A 23,490-nucleotide genomic window follows, 5' to 3' on the forward strand; every position below is an offset into this window, starting at 1 on the left:
CTGTATGGTTTGTAGAACTAACAGAAGGAAGGGAGAAAAAGAGACGGGAGTTGTTTGTTAAAATATGAAATACTGCTTCTCATAAGAAAGTACTTCAAAGCGGTTTATGATAAAATTCCATTTTAAAAGCAGGAACTAAATTAACTAGATACCCCTAGATAATTCTAATAAAAACTTGTGTCCTACCTTCATTTCATGTTTTTTTTAATGTTCGGTTGTATCCTTTTGTGTATTTCATCCAGTCACTTCCATCTTTCCACACACAAAGATATAAAACATTTGTCAAAGAACAAGTTCTTTACCTGTTTCCAAAATATAATAAAGTTCACGTTCAATCTCCAATGAAAACTGCAAATTTCATAAGTATGACGAGTTAAATCACATCCAATTGTATAGCAGAAGGTGAAGGAACCACTACAACTGATGAGTTCCCTGAATGTAAAGCACAGCTTGTTTTTATCTTCACAAGTGTTGCTAGGTGTAAAGGGTATCCTAGTTGCAGACCTTTAAATACCATCATCAGCAACTTGCTTCTAATGATGATCAGTATATAGCCTATGCAAAATAACCTGTTTTGTTTCCACTTTCTTCCTGTTCCGTGTGGTGCTAAAGGTACTTTTAAAGGAGGTCCTGATATAAGTTGGCTTATAAGCTCTGGAAATGCTTGGAGTGCACCTGCCACCTTGCATACTTGTAGTTGAAAGTGGGAGACAACTTGCTTTGGGTAGAACCAGGACTAGGCAGGTTTTTTTAAGGCAGAGCTCTGGCTATTAGAAGGGGTTCAACCAGATTTGTTCAGGTGATTGTTGACACCATGTTTTCACCAAGAGCAAACCCCATGTCCTTTTACTGTATTGTGCTGTTCGGCTAGTTATTTTCTAACGTTTGAAGTACGATAAATACATACTGAACCATTTTGAAACACTTGGGATTGTTTTCTTTGCTTGCAGATTGTTTTGTCCATTTTTAAGCAGTTGGTAATTTTTCTTAGTATTTTGAGAATTACTGTGTTGTACTGTGCCTTCCAAAAGTCTTTTAACACCCTTGTACATTTTTTCACATGTTGCTATCTAAAAAGCACAATTCAAAATGCATTATTTGAGTTTGTTTCTCTAATCTACCCAACACACTCTTCACTTTTCAATGTGAAAAACAATGACAGCGCTATTGAAAAAGAATTAAAACTAAATCCAGAAAGTCCTGATAAGTCTTCACACCCTTTTGTCATATCCACTTTCTCTTTTATCTCTCCCTTACCCTGTGTCTTTTCACCTCTTGTTTACAGTTCAGTTTCCAGTTTTTGCTTTGGTAACTAATGTTGTGCTATTAATTTTCCTCCATTATGCATCAGAGTTATTTCTTTTCAGTCATTTCTAGATATTGTACACTGGCTTGAGAGTTTATGACTGAAAGGTGGTCTATCAAATAAAGAGTAAATTAAATAGCTTCATTTCCAGAAATTGCCTTAACAAGGCCTATAATAAGTTAAATAGGGCCTACATGTGTCCAGCCACAGTAGCTGAAGTGATTCAAATATTCCTGGCCAAAGTATTGTCATTTTTGTTTAAAGATCTCAAAATGCTGAACACAGAACAACTAGAACTCAGGCTAAAGCTAGTGAACAGTACAGAGTGGGGGAAGCCAATAAGAAAATTTCAGTGTGTTTAAATGTACCTTGAGACACTATCATGTCCAAGTCTTTCGCCTAGGCACATATGATTCTTTGGCCTTGAATAATGGTAAATATTTTATGTGCAGGTATTCTTTGTTAAATACCTGCACATAATGGTTTATGTGACCAAGACATTGTTATGATCAAGCTGTCCTTCCAAAATCAATAGCTGTGGGTTAAGGAAACTGCTGAGGAAGGCAATTGTCATGCCTAAGATTACTTTAAAAGAGCTAGAGGAATCTAGTTTGCTGTTTGAACAATTTCAATATTATTCCACATACATGGTCTCTGTGGGAGATAGATCTGACTGGCTCACAGGATATCCAGGGGTATTCTCACCTATCCCCAACCCTGGGCCCAATAGCCCTCACAGATATGCTAGTGTCTGGCAATGCAGTATCTGGCAAAATATGGTAGTGGATTTACCTTGGCTAGTAAATACTAATACAGTACAGATTCCTAATAATGGTTGAATTATAATTCCTAGTACTAATGTTCTAGATAAAACACTAAGCAAAAAGCCAAAATAACAACGATCCTCTAAAGATTAGACAGGACACCAATTGGCTCAGTTTACACTTATAAATAAAAAAAAATAAAAAAACACTTTATCTATCCCAAGTAGTAGAAAATTTATAAGCACCTTAAAATATTGTACAGTGGTGGCTTATGCCCTATGAAACCTTGTCCCAGAAGCAGTTGTGATCCCTTATAAGGTGATGTCCTTTCTGTTCCAGTCAACCAAAGGTGGCGAGCTGAAAGACACCAGAGGGTGAGCAAGCAAGGGTGAAGGCAAGAGACTGAACTTTTCAGAAATTTTCTCTGGAGCAAGAGAGAGAGGAAGCATGTGTGTCTCTTCCATCTCCAACCAGGCATTAACATTTCACGCCTATGGCTGTTTGCATGGCCTCCGTAAACAATCTCTGCGATTGGTGGCATATGCTTCATTACACTGATATAGCCAACTTGATAAAGTCCTTCTTATGTGGTTGACCAAGGGACAATATCTATGATGTTCTCATGACAATCCCTATCCAGGAATGTCATGGTTTGGTAGGTAGTTCTGCTCAGATAATGGCTGTCTGAAGGCACCAAGTCCAAAGCTGGATTGAACCAGTACACGGCAAGAAATAAATATAGCAGCACAGTGTTTCTTTTCACGTCTGTCCCACAAACCAAGGCTCCAGCAGTGAAATCACAGGCAGAAATCCATCATAGTTTGATAAGTTTGGCTCTGTGTTGCACATAAGAACATTGGGGTCATTTATGCCCCACAGGTGGAAAGAAGGAAACTGTTGCTAAAGAAAGTCCATGTGATGTGCCATATAGCATTTGTAAAGAAACATTTAGAGGGACACTGCATGCATGTAGAAGTTTTTGTGGTCTGATCACACCAAAGTGGAACTTTTGGTCAGTTTGCTAAGTATTTTTATGGCATAAGGCAAACACAGCACCTAACTCTGCTTAAATCATCCATACAGTAAAGCACACTGATGGCAGCGTTCTGTTGTGGGGATGCTTTGCAACAGAGGGAGTTGGCTTGTGAAGATAGAGCAAAGCACAGGCAAATCCTAGAGGAAAACACCTGCTGTAGACATGGGACTTAGGGTGAGGATTTATCTTTCAGTAGCATAAACCAAAAGCAACAGTGGAGTGGCTTAGAAAGAAAGTAAAATCTGCTTGAGTGGTCCATTCAAAGTCCAAACTTGAATCTGATAGAAAATCTGTGCATGACTTAAAGACTGCAGTCCACAGAAGATCGTCAGCCATGCAAAATGGGCAAAAGCAGCACCCTCTGCAATGCAAAAGCTGGTAGCCACACATCCTAAATGTTATAAGGCTCTTCCTGCAACTACTGAGCCAAAGGGTGAAGACTTATGGAATAGACTTTTTAAACATTGATTATTATCCCTTGAATATTTTTACAGTTCTTTCACATTGAAATAGTAGGGTAGCCAGGACACATTTTTTTGGTGGGATCCAAGGTGAACACAGGTGGGCATGTGGCAGTGCGGAAGTTGAAACTGTGTCCAGTTTCCCCCTCATTCTATGCTGTTGACACTGATGGAGATGAGGACATTAGCCCAGCTATGGCTCCATCCCTGATTTGTTGTGTAGATTAATGAAAAACTCCTACTTGAATGCATCTTGAATTGTATATTTTAGACAGCAGAGCAGGAGACGTACAAGGGGCTGAAGATTTTTGCAAGACACTGTATACTAGCACTCCATCTGTAGTAAATGTGAATATTAGTTCCACACAAATGAATCAAGATGCTGTGTACTAAGGTCTCTTCTGTTCCTTTTAGCTGACCTGAAGAGAACAATAGCAGTCCTTCTGGATGATATTTTGCAGCGTTTGGTGAAATTGGAAAGTAAAGTTGATGACTTTGTTGGAAATGGCTTGTCAGCTAACACCACCAATGGCACAAGTGGTAACCTGGTGCCGATGATCGCAAGTAAGCGCACCAGTACAACAGGCACTGTGAGATAGCAGCAGAAGCCGCTATAGGTTTTAAGTCCTTCTCTTTTATAGGATGATGGTAAATATTGCTTCATTTTACAGCGACAGACATTTCATAAAGGCAGTCTTCATTTCTGTGTCTATAAGAACATGAGATCAGTATGTTGCTTTCAAAAAGAACTTCTAAGGCAGTGTAGTTTCTTATGGATAAGAAACACAAGCAGTGTGACCAGAGAGTCGACCGCTATATACATTTCTAGAGCTAACGTTCAAGCTTATATTTCAGAGTCTCTTAGCTCATCATGCAAGATTAATCCGAAGAGTTTTTATTAAATTTATAAAGATGTGGATTATTGTCCTTTATAATAATGTTTCTGCTCGTGTTAAAGAGGCCTCAACTTATATTTAAATTATTTTAAATGATTGCGTACTAGAGTGTATACTTAAAATTGATCTATTTTGGTATTGTGCAAAGAAATTGTTTGAAGAGTTTAAAAAGTTGTGAACCAAAAAGTACCTTCACTTGCACTATTAGTCAGAAGTGACTCTAATTATTGACTAGGAAATCATTTTCCTTATCCTGCTCGACCAGTCCAGACCAGTGGGTTGAGTTCCCTTACCGGCAGATGGAGAAAGAGATAATGAATTTTTCCAGTGATATCACCAACATATGGGCTGCTGCAGCCTGGAATTATCCAGTATTTGTCTCTCTCTCCCCCCCCCCCCTCCCCGGTCTGGTGGTGAAGATTCCTGGAGTAGACCTAAATCCACAAAGCACAGTCCACAGCCTGCATCTTTCAAAGTTGAGTCTTTAGGCTGCATTGCTCCTGGGGATCAAGTTTATTAAGACTTGCTATACTGCTCTTACGTAGCAGTCAGAGTGGTTTACAATATACAAATACATTCAGAAGACAGAAAACTATAGAATTCTTGGGGATCAGACCTTGGTCCTTACCCCAGTTGAACTTGGGTGTGTTTTGCCTTCCACAGTCTCAGGCTTTAGCTTACGGGCCATAGGATTTCCCTCATTTTTTATTTTTGTAATTCTTTTTATTGAATTTTGGATTAGATTGTCAAGAAAATAAAGCTGTTTAAAAAATAAATAAAAAGCAGTAAGATGGTGGAAAGTCCACACACCCTGCAAAAAGCCAGTTAGTCCTGCCAGAGCAAGTGGGTGGTAAGTCTGGGAAGTTCCTGAAGAATGGTCTGCCAGGTTTTGGGTTCATAGGTGGTGTCATGGCAGGCAGCCAGTGTTGCATGATGTGTGGGAACTGGCATCTCAGCACTGCCACCAGCTCCTTTTGTCCTATTTGCAATGTACCTGACCTGAGTTTATCCTTGCTGGCCACGGAGGAGCTCTTGGAGGGGAATCATGGTCCTCCTGACCCCTCACCCCCCAAGTTAAGGCCTTACGCCAGATGTGACAGAAACAGCAGCCATTTTGCCACAATTTCCCACCCTAATGTGCTTATTAGGGGAGAGTGGCACCTCTGGAGTGGGAGGCAAGGAAGGCTCCTCTGAAGCGTTACTGGGAAGGGGCAATCTGTTCGATGGCATTTAAATTGGTGTGTGGCAGAGTGGACCTAATCCTGCTGTGATACTAGCATACTAAAAAATTCAAAGGCTGCACCAGCCCTTATACTGGTCACTGGAATAGGTCAGCATCTCTACTTCCGTTTGCTGCTAAGGGGACTCACCTTATTGGTCTAACAAGATTCAAGGAAAGGAAATTAACAGTTATGAGTAAATTTTACCTTTTTCTCCACAGATATAATTTTGTAAATAGCCACTCTTGATTTATGGTATCAGTTTCTGCAGAGACAAGGAAGGTCATCAGGAATGTAGTCTATATTGTTTCACATATGTATCATGGCTTCTGAAGATGGAGTTATTGGTAGAAATTAAAAAAGTGTAGTAATTCACGCTGTAATATTGCAGTGTAGGGTTTGTTTTCATTTGTTTTTTTTTTTTTTTTTTTTTTGGGGGGGGGGGGGGTGTTGGGGAATGAACTAATAGCTCCTCCTTTTATCAATTAACCTTCCAGATCAAATCAAAAACCACTGCTGGAGTCCTGGTGCAGTGAGCCTTCATTTGTAATTCCCTAGAAATTTTTTCCTTTGTTTTAGACTCATCTTTTTTCATTGTCTACTGCTGTAGTAGCGGTCCTAAGGTGGGGAGCCAGGCACCAGAACTCTTTCATGAGCTTTCTATCCAGTTACCTGCTGTCAGGCTTAATGCTGATCATGATTCCTCCCTCCCTGTAAGCTGTAAATGCTGCTTCCCAGCCTCAACTAAGATGTACAAGACTGATCAAGGACATGAGCTAGAGACATTTCCTATAGCAGTGCACAGCACTGCCAGCAGGCTGTCCTGTTTTTTTTTTTTTCCTTTGATGGTTTAATAATTGTGAAACTTTTAACATTAACACTTCAATTTAGGGAATGGTATTCATTCTAGACCATGCTTTATACAGAATTTGTTTAGAATGAAGCTGGGAACCCAAGAAATGTAGCTTTATGTCAGATCTCCTTAAAACATACATTTATTTGTGTGTCTATGTAATGATATTGCTAACCTGAGGCAACATTTCTTGGGTTCCTAGCTTCATTGTAAATCAGTGTTTCCCACTCTTTTTGTGCTTGTAATCCCATGATTGCTGCCAAATAAAATTGTGTGACCCTCCCCCCCCCCCCCCCCCCCCGGAGGTGCAGAATACTGATGTACCTATGGACAGCCCACCCCATTTGAGGTCCCAACCCACAGAAGCTCTGTAAAACATTTACATAAGGTGCACTATATTCTGTTATGTCCATTCTACATAATAAATTGAGAACAAAGTGTCAAGTGTGATTTCTATTTTAACTGTTGAATAATGTTGCTGAAGACTGTGCAATCCTCTGTATATGCTATGTGCCATGTTCCCACTAGGCAGCTTCAAGGTGTGCAGGAGTCCACCAGGGTTCCTGCTTGGTGTGGGTGGAGGGGGGGTCCTACAATATTGTGCTTTCAGTTGTGAGAGGCAGGCAGACGTGTGATATTGCAGCCCCTCCCCCCCAAACACATACACACCCCAGCAGGTTGCTTAAGGTGATATACCATCTTGTTGAGGGGTTGACATGTTGATCCCTGTGTTTCCTAAGGTGCCACTTAACGATCTTGTGTAATCTGGCTAAATGGCAGAATGTTTTTTTGCATCCAGCATATGTCCTAGCAGCTTTAGTATACTGGGCAGTGGCCGAGTGTGAGTAACTTAGTCTTACTGAGAAGGATGAAAGCCAATACCCTGTCCCTTGGGAAGAAAGTTTATGTCTTCTTTATATCTATGTGTGCCCCTATGAAAAATATGGATTGTTTGGCACAAGACTGGACTTTTCCCTGTTGATTGAGACCCCCAGATTCCTTCAGAGGAGGATGGTCTCTTGAGATTGACATAGATTGCAACACCATTAATTGGGAAGCAAAGTCAGTGGTGGGCAGACTTCTACGATCTGTCCCCTGATCGTGGCTGGACAGATTCAGCTTCAATAGCTGGAGAACAAGGCCAGTACCAGGCAGACTTCTACAATCTAAGCCCTGAAAATGGCAAGGACAAATCAAGATCAAGAATACATATCTAGTATCACATTATACCTTATGCTATGAGTTTACTATATCTTGTTGAGCAGACTGGACGTACCATACATGTCTTTATTTGCTGTCATCTACAACAGATATTTCAAACAAGATTGCATAATGTATTTGTCTTTTGAAGGAATGGATTTCTTCTCATCTTCTAAAATTGAACAAAGATAAAACCAAATTTCTTCTAATAGATCAGAAATATGGAATGACTGTATTTTAAGAATAGCTAAGGTAAAATTATGTATCATACCTGATAATTTTCTTTCCATTAATCATAGCTGATCAATCCATAGACTGGTGGGTTGTGTCCATCTACCAGCAGGTGGAGATAGAGAGCAATCCTTTTGCCTCCCTATATGTGGTCATGTGCTGCCGGAAACTCCTCAGTATGTCGATATCCAAGCTCCATCCGCAGGACTCAGCACTTAGAGAATTACACCCACAAAGGGACACTCTGCCCAGCTCACCACCGCCGAAACGGGGGAGGGGAATTAACCCAGCTCATCCCCACACAAGTGGGGGAGGGGAATCCGTCCAGCACATCCCCGCGGAGCGGGGGAGGGACACCACACCCGCCGATGCGGGGAGATCTGGCTTATCCTGCAACCGCAACCGCGGGAGGAGCTGACTGACCCTAACACCGCCGAAGTGGGAGGGGTATAAAGCTGCCCTACTGCCGCACGAAGCGGGAGGGAGCGCCGGCAGAATTTAAGTCTCAATCCAGCCCCGAAAAACGGAGGGGAGAGGAATGCAGCAGCTCACTGTAACACAAATTCGTCTCAACTCTTGAAGAATCCATTGAAAAACTTGAACACGAAGTCCTCCTGAACAGGAACTGAAGACTAAACTTGAACCTGAAATGCAACCAGAATATAAACAATACAGATATCTGGGAGGGGCTATGGATTGATCAGCTATGATTAATGGAAAGAAAATTATCAGGTATGATACATAATTTTACCTTCCATATCATCATGCTGATCAATCCATAGACTGGTGGGATGTACCGAAGCAGTACTCACCCAGGGCGGGACATAGAAATCCCTGACCGCAACACTGAAGCTCCAAACCGGGCCTCCGCCCGAGCAGCCACAGTCAAGCGGTAATGCCTGGAGAAGGTATGGGCCGAAGCCCAAGTTGCCGCCTTGCAAATCTCTTCCAAGGAGACGGACCTCTGCCATCGAGGCTGCCTGAGCTCTAGTGGAGTGAGCCTTCAGCTGGATAGGCGGCACCTTCCCCGCGGCTACATAAGCCGCCGCAATGGCTTCCTTGACCCATCTTGCCACTGTAGGCTTAGCAGCCTGCAGACCCTTACGAGGACCTGCAAACAGGACAAACAGATGATCCGATTTCCGGAAATCATTGGTCACTTCCAAGTATCTGATGATGACACGTCTCACATCCAGATATTTGAGAGCAGAGTATTCCTCTGGGTAGTCCTCCCTACGAAAGGAAGGGAGACAGAGCTGCTGATTCACATGGAAGCGAGAAACAATCTTGGGCAGGAAGGAAGGCACTGTGCGAATAGTCACTCCTGCCTCAGTGAACTGCAGAAAAGGCTCTCTACATGAGAGCGCCTGGAGCTCGGAAACTCTTCTGGCTGAAGTGATAGCCAACAAAAAGACTGCTTTCAACGTCAGGTCTTTCAGAGATGCCCTCGACAAGGGTTCAAAAGGCGGCTTCTGCAAGGCTCTTAGCACCAGGTTGAGATTCCACGCAGGCACCACTGAGTGCAGAGGAGGGCACAGGTGATTAACTCCCTTGAGAAAGCGCACCACATCAGGCGGCCCCTGAAGCAAGCCAGAGCCGCTACCTGGACTTTAAGGGAACTGAGCGACAGGCCTTTCTCCAGACCTTCTTGCAGGAACGCCAACACTGAAGAAATTGGAGCAGTGAAGGGAGAAAGTGAGCCTGCTTCACACCACACTGCAAAGATACGCCAAACCCTGGCGTAAGCAGTAGAAGTAGAGCGCTTCCTCGCTCTCAGCATAGTGGTGATGACCTTCTCTGAGAAGCCCTTCTTTCTCAGACGCTGCCGCTCAATAGCCAGGCCGTAAGACCAAAGGGGGAGGGATCCTCCATCACCACGGGACCCTGATGTAACAGGCCCTGCTCCACTGGCAGCCGCAGAGGATCGTCGACTGAGAGCCTGATCAAGTCCGCATACCAGGGACGTCTGGGCCAGTCCGGACCCACCAGGATTATCCGGCCCGGATGCTTTGCCACCCGGTCTAGCACCCTGCCCAACATGGGCCAGGGCGGGAACACATAGAGAAGCTCTTGTGTCGGCCACTGTTGGAGAAGAGCATCTACTCCCAGGGATCGAGGGTCCCGTCCTCTGCTGAAAAAACGCGGCACTTGGCAATTGGCCGATGACGACATCAGATCTAGGCTCGGCTGGCCCCAGCGCTTCGTGATGTCCAAGAACGCCTGAGCAGATAGCTGCCACTCTCCGGGCTCCAAGGTATGGCGACTGAGAAAGTCCGCCTTGACATTCATGACTCCGGCAATGTGGGCCGCTGACAGCTGTTCCAGGTTCGCTTCCACCCACTGGCATAGATTCATGGCCTCCTTGGCTAGAGGGGCGCTCTTGGTACCTCCCTGGCGGTTGACATAGGCCACAGCCGTGGCATTGTCCGACAGGACCCGTACTGGCTTCAACGCCAGTACCGGGATGAACTCCAAAAGCGCCAACCGAATGGCTCTGAGTTCCAGGAGGTTGATAGACCACTTTGCCTCTGCAGGAGACCAGAGCCCCTGCGCTGTCCTTCCCAAGCAGTGGGCTCCCCAGCCCGACAAAGAGGCATCCGTCGTGACGACAATCCACTCCGGGGTCACCAGAGGCATTCCTGCAGACAACCTGTCTGTCTGCAGCCACCAGCTCAGCGCCTTGCGCACTGCTGGGTCCAAGGGAAGGCGCACAGCATAATCCTCCGACATCGGAGTCCAGCGCTGCAGCAGAGAGTGTTGAAGTGGTCTCATATGAGCCCTGGCCCAGGGCACTACTTCCATCGTGGCCGTCATAGAGCCCAACAGCTGCACATAGTCCCAAGCCCGAAGAGGAGAGGCTACTAGGAACTGGTCCACCTGAGCCTGAAGTTTGACAATCCGATTGTCCGGCAGGAACACTCTGCCCACTTGGGTGTCGAATCGAACTCCCAGATACTCCAGGGACTGAGTCGGGCGCAGCTGGCTCTTCTCCCAGTTGATGATCCATCCCAGAGAGCTCAAAAGAGCAACTACCCGGTCCACAGCTTTGCCGCACTCTGCATAAGAGGGGGCTCGGATCAACCAGTCGTCCAGATAAGGATGGACTTGTACTCCTTCCTTCCGCAGGAAGGCCGCGATGACCACCATTACTTTGGAGAAGGTCCGCGGAGCAGTAGCCAACCCGAAAGGGAGGGCTCTGAACTGGAAGTGTCGTCCCAGGACTGCAAAACGCAGAAAGCGTTGATGAGGAGGCCAGATGGGAATATGCAGGTACGCTTCCTTGATGTCCAAGGAAGCCAAGAACTCTCCTGCCTTCACTGCCGCTATAACAGAGCGGAGAGTCTCCATGCGAAAGTGCCGCATTTTCAAGGCCCGATTGACCCCTTTGAGGTCGAGGATAGGCCGGACAGAACCTCCTTTCTTTGGTACCACAAAGTAAATGGAGTAACGTCCCTTGCCAGTCTGATTTTCTGGCACCAGAACGACCGCACCCAGGCGGATCAGGTTGTCCAAGGTCTGCTGCACTGCAACCCCGGACTGCAACATTTGCTGAACATACTGAAGCAGGACATGTTTATCCACTCCTACCCTAGCTGAGATAATATTTAATTACCTCTCTGACTTCATGTGCAATTTTCTTTAAATTAGTCCCCTTATTTTCTGACTCCTCTTACTCTCTTACCTATCTATATGTTCCATCTTTGCTTGTAACCTACGCTATTAAAATGTGTTAATACATATTGATATCATAAGAAGTATACTATGCCATATGTTGTATTGTTGTTTGAATATTTTTACTGCTGTAATTGTCTTGTGCTTATGTTTGATTTATTCTTACTATGCACCGCCTTGAGTGAATTCCTTCAAAAAGGTGGTAAATAAATCCTAATGAATAAATAAATTTGGGATCTCTTCTGTTAAATAAGGCACTTGTTAATTATGGGGTACAAACCCGTCTCTTAAGGGTCGGCAGAACTCTAACTTGTAGCCGTCTCTGATGACTTCCAGCACCCAAGCGTCTGAAGTTACTTTGGTCCACTCGCCCAGAAACGAGGACAGGCGTCCTCCAATCTGCACTGGGCCATGGACCAAGACCCCGTCATTGGGTACGAGACCCTGGGGGAGGACCGGAGGGCGTACCTCCGGGACGGCGGTCTCTGCGAAAGGAATGCTGCTTGGGGGGAGAAGTTCCTTTTGAAGGAAGAGGGGGCAGAGGAGCCCGACTTGCCCGGGCGGTACCGACGGGCTTCTTGAAACTGTCCTCTGGAGATACCGGGGCGAGCACTGGCCCGAGCCCTGACCTCTGGTAACCTCTTGCCCTTAGACGTGCCGAGATCGGTCACGATTTTGTCCAGCTCGACCCCAAAGAGCAGCTTGCCTTTAAAAGGCAACTTAGCCAGGCGGGACTTAGAGGCGTGGTCCGCAGACCAATGTTTCAGCCAAAGCCAGCGCCGCGCAGAGACTGTCTGAGCCATGCCTTTAGCCGAGGCTCTCAAGACATCATACAGTAAGTCTGCCAAACAAGCCAAGCCCGATTCCAGGGCCGGCCAGTCAGCCCTCAAGGAAGGATCCGAGGGGGAAGCCCGCTGCACCAACGTCAGGCACGCCCTGGCCACATAGGAGCCGCAAACTGAGGCCTGCAAACTTAAGGCAGCCGCCTCGAAGGACGACCTTAAAGCAGCTTCCAATCTTCTGTCTTGGGCGTCCTTTAGTGCCGTGCCACCTTCCACCGGCAACGCCGTTTTCTTAGTCACCGCAGTGATTAAAGAATCCACGGTAGGCCAAACAAAGGCCTCACGCTCACTTTCAGGCAAAGGATAGAGGCGGGACATAGCCCTAGCCACTTTGAGGCTCGCTTCCGGGACATCCCATTGAGCCGAAATTAAGGTGTGCATGGCATCATGCACGTGGAAGGTTCTAGGCGGGCGCTTCGTCCCCAGCATAATGGCGGAGCCAACAGGGGCTGAGGGAGAGACGTCCTCCGGAGAGGAAATCTTCAAAATGCTCATGGCCTGCAATAACAGGTTGGGCAAATCCTCTGAGCGAAAAATCCGTGCTGCAGAGGGATCATCCGCTCCATCCGAGCGGGAATCCGTCTCCTCCAAGGAATCCCCAAAGGACCGTTGGGAGAACTCCGATACGCTGCCCTCATCTACATCAGAGGAAACAGCGTCCTCTAAGGCCTGGGCATCAACCCGAGGGCGTTTACTTCCGGGGGCCTCAACCCCTTTATCGGACAAGGGAGAAGGGGCAGCGTTCTGCATAAGGAAGGCCTGATGCAGCAGCAAAATAAACTCGGGGGAGAAACCCCCCAAACTGTGCAATTCAGCAGCCTGGGCCACAGCCCTAGACGCACCCTCAACCGGCGCTCGCAAGAGCGGGGGAGAACCATGCTGCGCATCCAAGATGGCGTTCGGCGCGACACTCCGCGAAGGAGCCGCGCGGGAAGAACGGCGCTTAACTTTAGCCGCTTTTTTGCCGTCGCCCAAATCAAGGGCGGCCATGGCATGAACGTCTCCCAGCTCAAGGGCGGCCCAAGAAGAAGCCGTCCGAGCAGAGTGGCCGGCCAAGATGGCGGAGGCGAGCAGCGGGGGATGGGCGTTTATGGCGGGAAAAACCGCCGCGCCAGAGGAAGACCCGGGACACTGACCGGCCTCCAAACTGACACCCAAGGGCGAATCAGACTTTAAAACCCCCGCATCCCCGCTAGAAGCGCACACGCGGTCCGGGGAGCGATTCTTCGCGCCCTCGCCCTCCGACGCCATAGGCCACGTGGAGATCAATCGGGGAACCCCCTGCCCGCTATAAAAAGGTAAAAATTACCTGCTTCTCGCTCCGAGCTGTAACGACCTGGTGTCCCAGTGAGTAGCTGCAATAAACGTTTAAATAAACGTCGAAATAAACGCCCTTAAGGACGTTCAAAAATTTTTTTTTTTTTTTACGGAGCCAGCGGGAGGGGGGAGAAAAGGAGGGACCTGGCGCCACCAGGTTTGCACTTGCTCAAGAAGAGCCCTCAACCCCAGGCACTCAACAAAACCTAAAAATTAGACTTGGAGGCCTAGCCAGAGCTGCTGCTGTGTGTGACCACCACCTGCTGAGATAGAGAACATACTGGGGAGTTTCCGGCAGCACATGACCACATATAGGGAGGCAAAAGGATTGCTCTCAATCTCCACCTGCTGGTAGATGGACACAACCCACCAGTCTATGGATTGATCAGCATGATGATATGGAATCCTCAATTCAAATTCTTATCTAGTCTGACTAGTACTTTGTCCAGATTTACAGATTGAAGCCTTGGTTAAAAAAAACTTTTATGTAATTAAAAAGTTTAGAAGGGTAAAAAAAATTTACTTTGATTTGGATGCTTTTAAGCTAATCATGCAAAGTTTTATAATAGGTCAGATAGACTACTGTAATAGCGTCTGTCTGGGATGCTTTAAGTTTTTGCTGAAAAGGATTCAGACAATCCAGAATACAGCTGCTTGTCTTATATTCTCGGCCCATAAATTTGATAGGGCTTCACCATTGCTGATTAAGCTTCATTGGTCACTAGTGGATGCTTGACTTCATTTTAAATTGTGTACCCATGTTTTAAAAATACTTTATGGAAAGACTCCCATATATATGCAAGATTTTATTAGCCTTTTGTTGCATTGAAGGAATACCACTACCAGAAATCCCGAAGGAGAAAGGAAATATTCTACTCACCCCCATCCCCAAAGACACAAAGAAAAGCGCCAGTGAACTAACCAACTACAGGCCAGTAGCATCCATTCCATTATTGACCAAAATAACGGAAGGGTTGGTGACCAAACAACTCACAAGCTATCTGAACAAATTCTCAATACTCCATGACTCCCAGTCAGGATTTCGGTCTAACCACAGTACTGAAACAGTACTAGTTACCCTCATGACTAAATTTAAACAAATGATCGCAACAGGAAAGAACATACTACTTCTACAATTTGACATGTCAAGCGCTTTCGACATGGTTGATCATGGAATATTACTACATATCCTTGAATACTTCGGAATTAGAGGCAATGTTCTCAATTGGTTCAAGGGATTCCTAACCACACAATCATATCAAGTGACATCCAACTCGACTACTTCCGCCACATGGATACCCGAATGCGGAGTCCCACAGGGATCCCGCCTATCGCCGACTCTATTCAACTTAATGATGGTACCCTTAGCCAAACTACTATCAAACCAAAACCTTAACCCATACATATACGCAGACGACTTAACGATTTACATCCCATTTAAACAAGATTTAAAGGACATTTCCAACGACATCAACCGAAGTCTCCATATCATGCATTCATGGACGGATGCTTTTAGATTGAAACTTAATGCAGAAAAAACCCAATGCCTAACACTCACATCTCAACATAACAAGAACAAATTTACAGCCATTAACACACCAAATCTGAACCTTCCTATTTTGGACACCCTAAAAATTGTTGGAGTTACCATCGATCGACACCTAACACTCAAAAGCCATGCGAAAAACACAACCAAGAAGATGTTCCACTCAATGTGGAAATTTAAAAAGAGTAAGACCTTTCTTCCCAAGGAATGTTTTCCATAATCTGGTACAATCAATGGTGCTCAGTCATCTAGATTACTGCAACGCACTCTATGCCGGCTGTAAAGAGCAAATAATCAAGAAACTTCAGACAGCCCAGAACACTGCAGCTAGACTCGTATTCGGCAAAACAAAATATGAAAGTGCCAAGCCCCTACGAGAAAAACTACACTGGATCCCACTCAAAGAACGCATCACGTTCAAAATTTGCTCCCTAGTTCATAAAATCATTCATGGAGATGCACCAGCCTACATTTCAGACCTGATAGACTTACCACCCAGGAATGCTAAAAGATCATCCCGCACATTCCTTGATCTGCACTTCCCTAACTGCAAAGCTCTAAAATACAAAGTAATGCACGCGTCAAACTTCACTTACTTAAGCACACAGTTATGGAACGCACTGCCGCGCAACTTAAAAATGACCTACAAACTAATGAATTTCCGCAAACTACTGAAGACCCATCTCTTCAGCAAGGCTTAACACAAAGATCAACCAATGTGAATATACATAAATCTCCACACGTAGTTAGAAATGTCTTATAATATCTGCTTGTCATACTACTATCATGTCTTATCATTATCATGTTACCAAAAATTTTCTGTAACACTAAATGCCTATTTTTCTATTATATTTCCACTATCCATGATGTATTGTAAGCCACATTGAGCCTGCAAAGAGGTGGGAAAATGTGGGATACAAATGCAATAAATAAATACAGTGAAACCTCAGTTTTTGTCGATAATTCGTCCGAAAACTATCGACGAAAACCAAGGCAACAAGCAATTTTTCTTTTAAATGAAGTAAAAAGACTAATGTATAGAATAAATGAACATTTAACATGGCATTTACCTTTCTGAAGGCTCTTCTAGGTGTATGGAAGATGGAGAGAGAGGAGCAGAGATTATTGTTTGGAAGGGGGATCCCCCTCCATACGGACACTATCTGGGGGGTCACTTCCCTTGTTCTTTTTGGCACTAGGACCAGCTTCTGGGGGGGGGGGGGTCACTTCCCTTCTTGTTCTTTTGGCTCTAGGACCAGCTTCTTGGTGGGGGGGGGGGGGTCACTTCCCTTCTTGTTCTTTTGGCACTAGGACCAGCTTCAGAGTCTGTGGACCCATGCCGCACAAGAAACCTGTCCAAAGAGGTTTGTTTCTGTCACCTCTTTAAGATTTGCCTAAAATGGGGCAAGACATTATCATTAAACAAGTTGCAGACACGGCTTGTAACAGCTTTGTCTGGGTGATTTTTCTCCACAAACACCTGTACTTTACTCCACATGGAGAGGATGTCCTTAATCTCTGAAGAAGGCACATTCTCTACAGTTTCTTCCTCCTTATCCGAAGGAACTTCTTCATCTGCTGTCTGTTGCACTTCTAGTTGAAGGTCTTGCAGGTCTTCAGTGGTGAGTTCTTCACTGTGGTCATCCACCAACTCTTCCACATCCTCACCACTCACCTCCAAACCCATGGAATTACCTAAATAAACAATTGACTGCACAACATGTGTAGGGTCATCAGGTGAAGGATCTAACCCTTCTAAATCTCTCTCATGCACACATCCTGGCCATAATTTCTTCCATCCACAGTTTATCGTCCTGGATGTCACTCCCTGCCAAGCCTTATCTATGAGGCTGATGCAGTTGAGAATGTTGAAATGATTTTTCCCACAACTCTCTTAAGGACAATTCTGTATCTGATGTCACCTCAAAGCACCTTTGCAACAATGCTTTTGTGTACAGCTTCTTGAAATTGGAAATGACATTCTGGTCCATGGGCTGGATGAGTGGTGTGGTATTAGGGGGCAAGAACTTCACAATTATAAAACTGAACTGCTCCAATAGTGCATCTTCCAAACCTGGAGGATGTGCAGGAGCATTGTCCATTAACAGGAGGCACTTAAGGGGCAAATGATTTTCCTGGAGGTATTTTTTCACACTCGGGCCAAACACTTCATTCATCCACTCAATGAAAATTGCCCTCGTGACCCATGCTTTCTTGTTTGCCCTCCACATCACACTCAGTTTACTTTTGATCACATTGTTTCTGCTAAATAGGAGTTTCTGAATGGTACACCAGTAAGGGCTTCACTTTACAATCACCACTAGCATTACCACACAACAAAAGAGTAAGCCTATCTTTCATAGGCTTATGTCCTGGCAGTGCCGTTTCCTCCTGTGTAATGAACGTTCTCTTTGGCATTTTCTTCCAAAACAGGCCAGTTTCATCACAGTTGACTTGTTGGGGGATGAATCCTTCAGCCTCTACGTAATCTTTGAATTCAGACACAAATTTTTCAGCACCAGACCTGTCCAAACTCGCAGCTTCTCCATGCCTAGTAACACTGTGTATGCCAGTGTGCCTCTTGAATTTTTTGAACCAGCCTCTGCTGGCCTTAAAATCACTTAGTGGAGTAGCACTCGTCCCGGGCATTTTCTTAATGAGATCGGCATACAGCAGTCTGGCCTTTTCACATATGATGGCCTCAGAAACAGAATCGCCATCTAACTGTTTTTGATTGATCCAAATTAATAATAACTGTTCCACATCTTCAATTGTTTGTGATCTCTGTTTTGATATCACATTCACACCTTGTGCTACTTTTGCCTCCTTTATTGCTTCCTTTTTTGCCACAATTGAACTTATCGTGGATGGTGACTTCCCGTACATGCGGGTGATTTCAGCAATCTTAATGCCACTCTTGTATTTTTCAATGATTTCCTTCTTCAACTCAATCGTGTTCCTGTCCTTTTTCTTTGAAGGACTGCTGCCTATAGAAACTTTTTTGGGTCCCATGATGAGAGCAGGGACTTTTATACAGGCACTCAACCAGCTGTAGTAGTAGTGTGGCAAAACAACGAAAAATTGGTCAAAAACCAGCAGGGACTTTTATACAGGCACTCAACCAGCTGTAGTAGTAGTGTGGCAAAGCAACGAAAATTTGGTCAAAAACCAGCAGGGACTTTTATACAGGCACTCAACCAGCAGCAGCAGTAGTGTGGCAAAACGACAAAATTTTGTTCATAAAACAGCAGCAGTGTGATCCCACAACCGGAAACAACGTCCCAGAAGAACGACATGCGAGAACGCAAGATTAGCTGCGTGGGCATGCCGACGAAATCCGAGGTGATCGACGAAAACTGAGACGAAAATTTCGTGAAATAAATCGACAATAACCGAAACCGACGAAATCCGAAGTCAACAAAAACCGAGGTTTCACTGTAGTTTAAAATTTTTTTCCTATTTACAAATATTTTGAAGCTGGGTAGAATGATACTGTATAGTAGCACAACGTTAGAACTTTGAATTTATTTTAGGATTGATGATTGCTTCTAACTCCTAACCCCTATTCTCTTGTTCAGTACCCATGTCTGTTGTGTCATTCCCATCTTAAGTAATTCTCTTATCCCTTATTTGTTCTGTTTGTCTGTCCTGATTAGATTGTAAGCTCTGTCGAGCAGGGACTGTCTCTTACATCTTCAAGTGTACAGCGCTGCATACGTCTAGTAGCGCTATAGAAATGATAAGTAGTAGAACACTTTATCTACACTGAACTGTAAGGCAGCTGCGGAATACAAGAGTGTATCAGTTATGTTACTGTTGCCTAGATATAGCAAGATGTATTTTTGCTTTTGCAGAGATGTGTGGTGGCCACTTAACATGCTTTGTGCCGTTGGGAGTCCAAATGGTAGCATCCTGAACTGTAATTGTCGTTGTAGGAAGATAAAGCAAAGATGTTGCCAATGGGTTAAGTGGATGGGGGAAGTGGGTGTAGGCAAAATAGTATAATAGGGAGGCAAGCCAATCATTTTTGTCCAGGAGAAGAATTGTGGCTAATTTGTTAATTTTTTTTTCTTTATAAGAACATAAGCATAGAAACATGACGGCAGATAAAGGCCATATGCCCCATCCAGTCTGCCCATCCTCTGTAAACCTTAATTCTTCCTGTTCCTAAGCGATCCCACATGCTTATCCCATGCCTTTTAAAACTCTGGAACAGTCCTCGACTCCACCACATCCACCGGGAGGCCATTCCACCCCTCCACCACCCTTTCTGTGAAATAATACATCCTCAGATTGCTCCTAAGCCTATTCCCTCTCAACCTTGTCATATGCCCCCTCATTCCAGAGCTCTCCTTCATTTGAAAAAGGCTCTCTTCCTGTACATAAATGCCTTTGAGATATTTAAACGTTTCTATCATGTCTCCCTCCTCTCTTCCAGTGTATACATGTTGAGGTTCATAAGCCTGTCCCTATAATTTTTGCATTCAAGACCACTTACTAATTTCGTAGCCACCCTCTGGACCGACTCCATCCTGTTTATATCTTTCCGTAGGTGCAGTCTCCAGAACTGCATGCAGTACTCCAAATGAGGCCTCACCAGAGACTTATACAATGGCACTATCACCACCTTTTTCCTGCTGGTCATGCCTCTCTTTATGCACCCAAGCATCCTTCTGGCTTTGGCCGTCGCTTTTTCTACCTGTTTGAAAGCTTTAAGGTTGTCAGACACAATCACTCCCACGTCCCGCTCTGCCTTCAAACACTGAAGCACTACACCCCCTATACTGTACCGTTCCCTCGGTTTTTTGCGACCCAAGTGCATGACCCTGCATTTTTTTAGATTAAACCTTAGTTGCCAAATATCGGTCCATTCCTCTAGCTTCGCTAGGTCCTTCCTCCTCATGTCATTCACACCCTGTTGCAGAATTTAGTATCATCCGCAAAGAGACAAACTTTACCAGACAGCCCTTCCGCAATATCGCTCACAAAGACATTAAAAAGAGCCGGCCCTAGGACCAATCCCTGCGGTACTCCACTGACGACCTCCTTTTCTTCAGAGCAAGCTCCATTTACCACCACCCTCTGTCTCCTACTATTCAACCAATTTTTTACCCAATCAGTTACTCTAGGTCCCACACCGAGGGCACTCAATTTATTTATCAATCACCTGTGCGGAACCGTGTTAAAGGCTTTGCTGAAATCCAAGTATGTCATACTGGGATTGAAGGTCCATCAAGCTTGGTATCCTGTTTCCAGCAGTGACCAATCCAGGTCACAAGTACTTGGCAAGTTCCCAAAACAGTAAAAAAATGCTGCTTATCCTAGAAATACTGCCAACCGACGCAGCTAACTCCACTCAATGTAACTACTACCAACAAAAAGAAAATAAGCAGAGTGCTAGGGGAGAATCATATGGTGGAGTTTATAGGTAAAGTCTCATAAACAGGCAGCACTTATCGTTAGATTTCTTTTATGCTGCTTTATTGTAATCATAGACTTATACCCGCCCTCCTACCAATAACTGAGCTACCCAGCACGCTGATTGTCTAACTTTTTTCGTCTTTTTTTTATTTTTGTCTCATTTCTTATATTTTTGTGAAGCTTGCCAATTAGCTCTTATATTATGTTTGTAGCAGATGGCTTAAAGAGTTTATAACTTATCTGTATGCCTGTGGGGAGTGCTGATTCACAAGCATACAGATAAGTTATAAACTCTTTAAGCCATCTGCTACAAACATAATATAAGAACTAATTGGCATGCTTTACAAAAATATAAGAAATGAGACAAAAGCCAAAAAAGTTAGACAATCAGCGTGCTGGGTAGCTCAGTTATTGGTAGGAGGGCGGGTATAAGTCTATGATTACAATAAAGCAGCATAAAAGAAATCTAATGATAAGTGCTGCCTGTTTATGAGACTTTACCTATAAACTCCACCAAATGATTCTCCCCTAGCACTCTGCTTATTTTCTTGTTGTTGTTATCCTAGAAATAAGCAGTGGATTTTCTCAAGTCTATCTTATTGACTTATGGACTGTGAGGGGGTTTATAGAACACTGCCTCTCACCCTTAAGAATAGTCCCTCAGATAGCCTGAGCCACCTTAAGAGCACTAGCACCACCCCGGGAGGAAGTGAGCTGGGAAGGGTTGAGTCGGAACCAGGAAGTGTAAAAGGCAGGCCCAGGGAAGGAAGAATGAAAGCCCCAGCATATGCCACTACGACTTATGTTTAATGTTTGTGACCTGACTGAAGTAAGCCACTTTTGTTTTCTGTGTGAGACTTGCAAGCCTTGCCCTGGAGCCAGACCCTAGAACTCAGAAAAGAACCAAGAATGACTTATAGGCTGTGTTTGAGGCATAGCAGCCTCACCGGCCACAGACTGTGTTCTGGGCCTAATCTTCCACAAAAAAACCCCAAAAAACACAAAAATATGATCTTTATGGTTTTTATTGTAGAGCACGGGCAGATTGTAATAGTTTGATTTTACACTTTACATATGTTTTTCAATTAATGTCCTTTTCCTCCTGTGTGTGTGTTTTTTATTTTAAATTGTACTCTTAATGGCATTTTGACTGTGACCATCACTTATATTTGTTTTTCTGGCTTTTAAAGTATATTTTATTTGATTTCTGTGCTTTTTGTTTAGATTTAATTTACATAATTATTCCATGGCTTGTGTATTGTAATGATTTTTTTCATTAATATATTGTATTGGTGGGTTATGCTATCGAAAGATATTAGGTTCTGATTGGTTGTTCTATCTCCTGGTTTTAATTTTTGCTCTATATCTGTACAGTTTTTATGTATATTATGTACTTATTTTTATATTCATGTTTTTAATTATATTTTATTCATATTTTATATTTTGTCTTTTATTAAGAACCCCTGATGAAGGCTTTGTATGTTGAAACATGGACTGTGTTGGGTTTGGTGTGTCAACACATCTCTTTTGAAGAAAAAACTTTGGTCTTCTTGGACATTGTGGTTGGCTTATTCCACTCCTTCGCAGTTGTGTTCTGGGCCTGCCAGCCAGAGGCCTGCTGAAGACTATGCTTTTTGAACTTCAGAGGCATTTTACCTTGTGTTCTTGGCCCTGTGATGTAATAGGCCTCGGGATTCAATTAAATAAACACTTGTTTTCATTTATATCCCTTTGTCCAGCTGTGTTATTTCACAAGCCCACCCTCAACCCTCCCTTGGGGTATCACATGGACTTTTAGGAAATTGTCAGAACCTTTTTTACACCCTGCTAAGCTAATTGCTTTTACCACATTCCAAAATTTAACTACACGTTGAGTGAAGAAATATTTTTTTTCTGGTTTGTTTTAAATTTACTACTTAATATCTCCATTGCATGCCCCCTAGTCCTAGTATTTTTGGAAAGGGTAAACAAGCAATTCACGTCTACCCATTCCACGTCACTCAATACTTTATAGACCACGTTGAGATCATAGAGACCTAAAATATGTCTTAGGCCTCCTCATTACTTCAGAATAAGGAAAAATCTGGAATAGAAATCCTGATCCTTCTGAGGCAATCAAACTTCTTTGATTGCACTGTTGTAGAGTTGTGTTCTCCCCTTCCACAATGGTCTGAGGTGGAATACGATCCTCATGGAATCTGGATTATCCAAGAACAAGCAGGCATAATATTCTCACAGGTGGGTGGTGTCATCCATGGAGTCCAGTGCAGACACTACCATGTGCACTGTTACTTTAAATCTTTGAGGCAGTGTCCCCACTGTGCATGTGTGGGTGCCTTCCTGCCTGACACTCAAGTGCTGGACTAGCAGTCTGTTGTTTTCCGCAGGTCAGAGAAGTTGTTTTTTAAAATCTCTCCTCAGCGTGTCAGACTTCACCTTTTTGGTGCCTTCCCTTTTTCGGGATATTTTTTCTTCATATTCTTCTTTTCTTCAGAGTTAATTTCTTAAGTTTTTATTTGTTTTTCAATTTTTGGCCTTTGGGGCCTCTGATCCCATCTTTTGCCCTGAAGGCATCGACCGTTCACAGGTACATGACTACTCAACCTTCCCAGGCCAAAGAGCCTTTTGATCTTGCATCAGCCATTTTCCCCTCCATTTCAACAAGGGTGCCGAGTGGCTTTAAGACGTGAACTTGATGGAATATGACTATGTCAAGCATGGACCC

At 44.2% G+C, this 23,490-nt stretch overlaps 1 protein-coding gene across 2 annotated transcripts in view; it reads left to right on the forward strand.

The window, feature by feature from the left end:
• CCDC126 (coiled-coil domain containing 126) overlaps positions 1-22,445 on the forward strand; it is a 46,352-nt gene extending 23,907 nt beyond the window's left edge. Inside the window, exons 5-6 of one of the 2 annotated variants that reach the window (XM_030201887.1) lie at positions 3,982-4,131; positions 22,224-22,445. In XM_030201887.1, coding sequence (XP_030057747.1) covers positions 3,982-4,131; positions 22,224-22,387 — 314 coding nt within the window. In that variant the 3' untranslated portion in view covers positions 22,388-22,445. Of the gene's footprint in view, positions 1-3,981; positions 6,975-22,223 lie in introns of those variants that run through there. The other variant, XM_030201896.1, reaches the window with a different exon arrangement.
• The last annotated feature ends 1,045 nt before the right edge of the window (positions 22,446-23,490 follow it).

This window comes from Microcaecilia unicolor, chromosome 1 (genome assembly GCF_901765095.1).
Source record: "Microcaecilia unicolor chromosome 1, aMicUni1.1, whole genome shotgun sequence".
Lineage (NCBI taxonomy): Eukaryota > Metazoa > Chordata > Amphibia > Gymnophiona > Siphonopidae > Microcaecilia > Microcaecilia unicolor.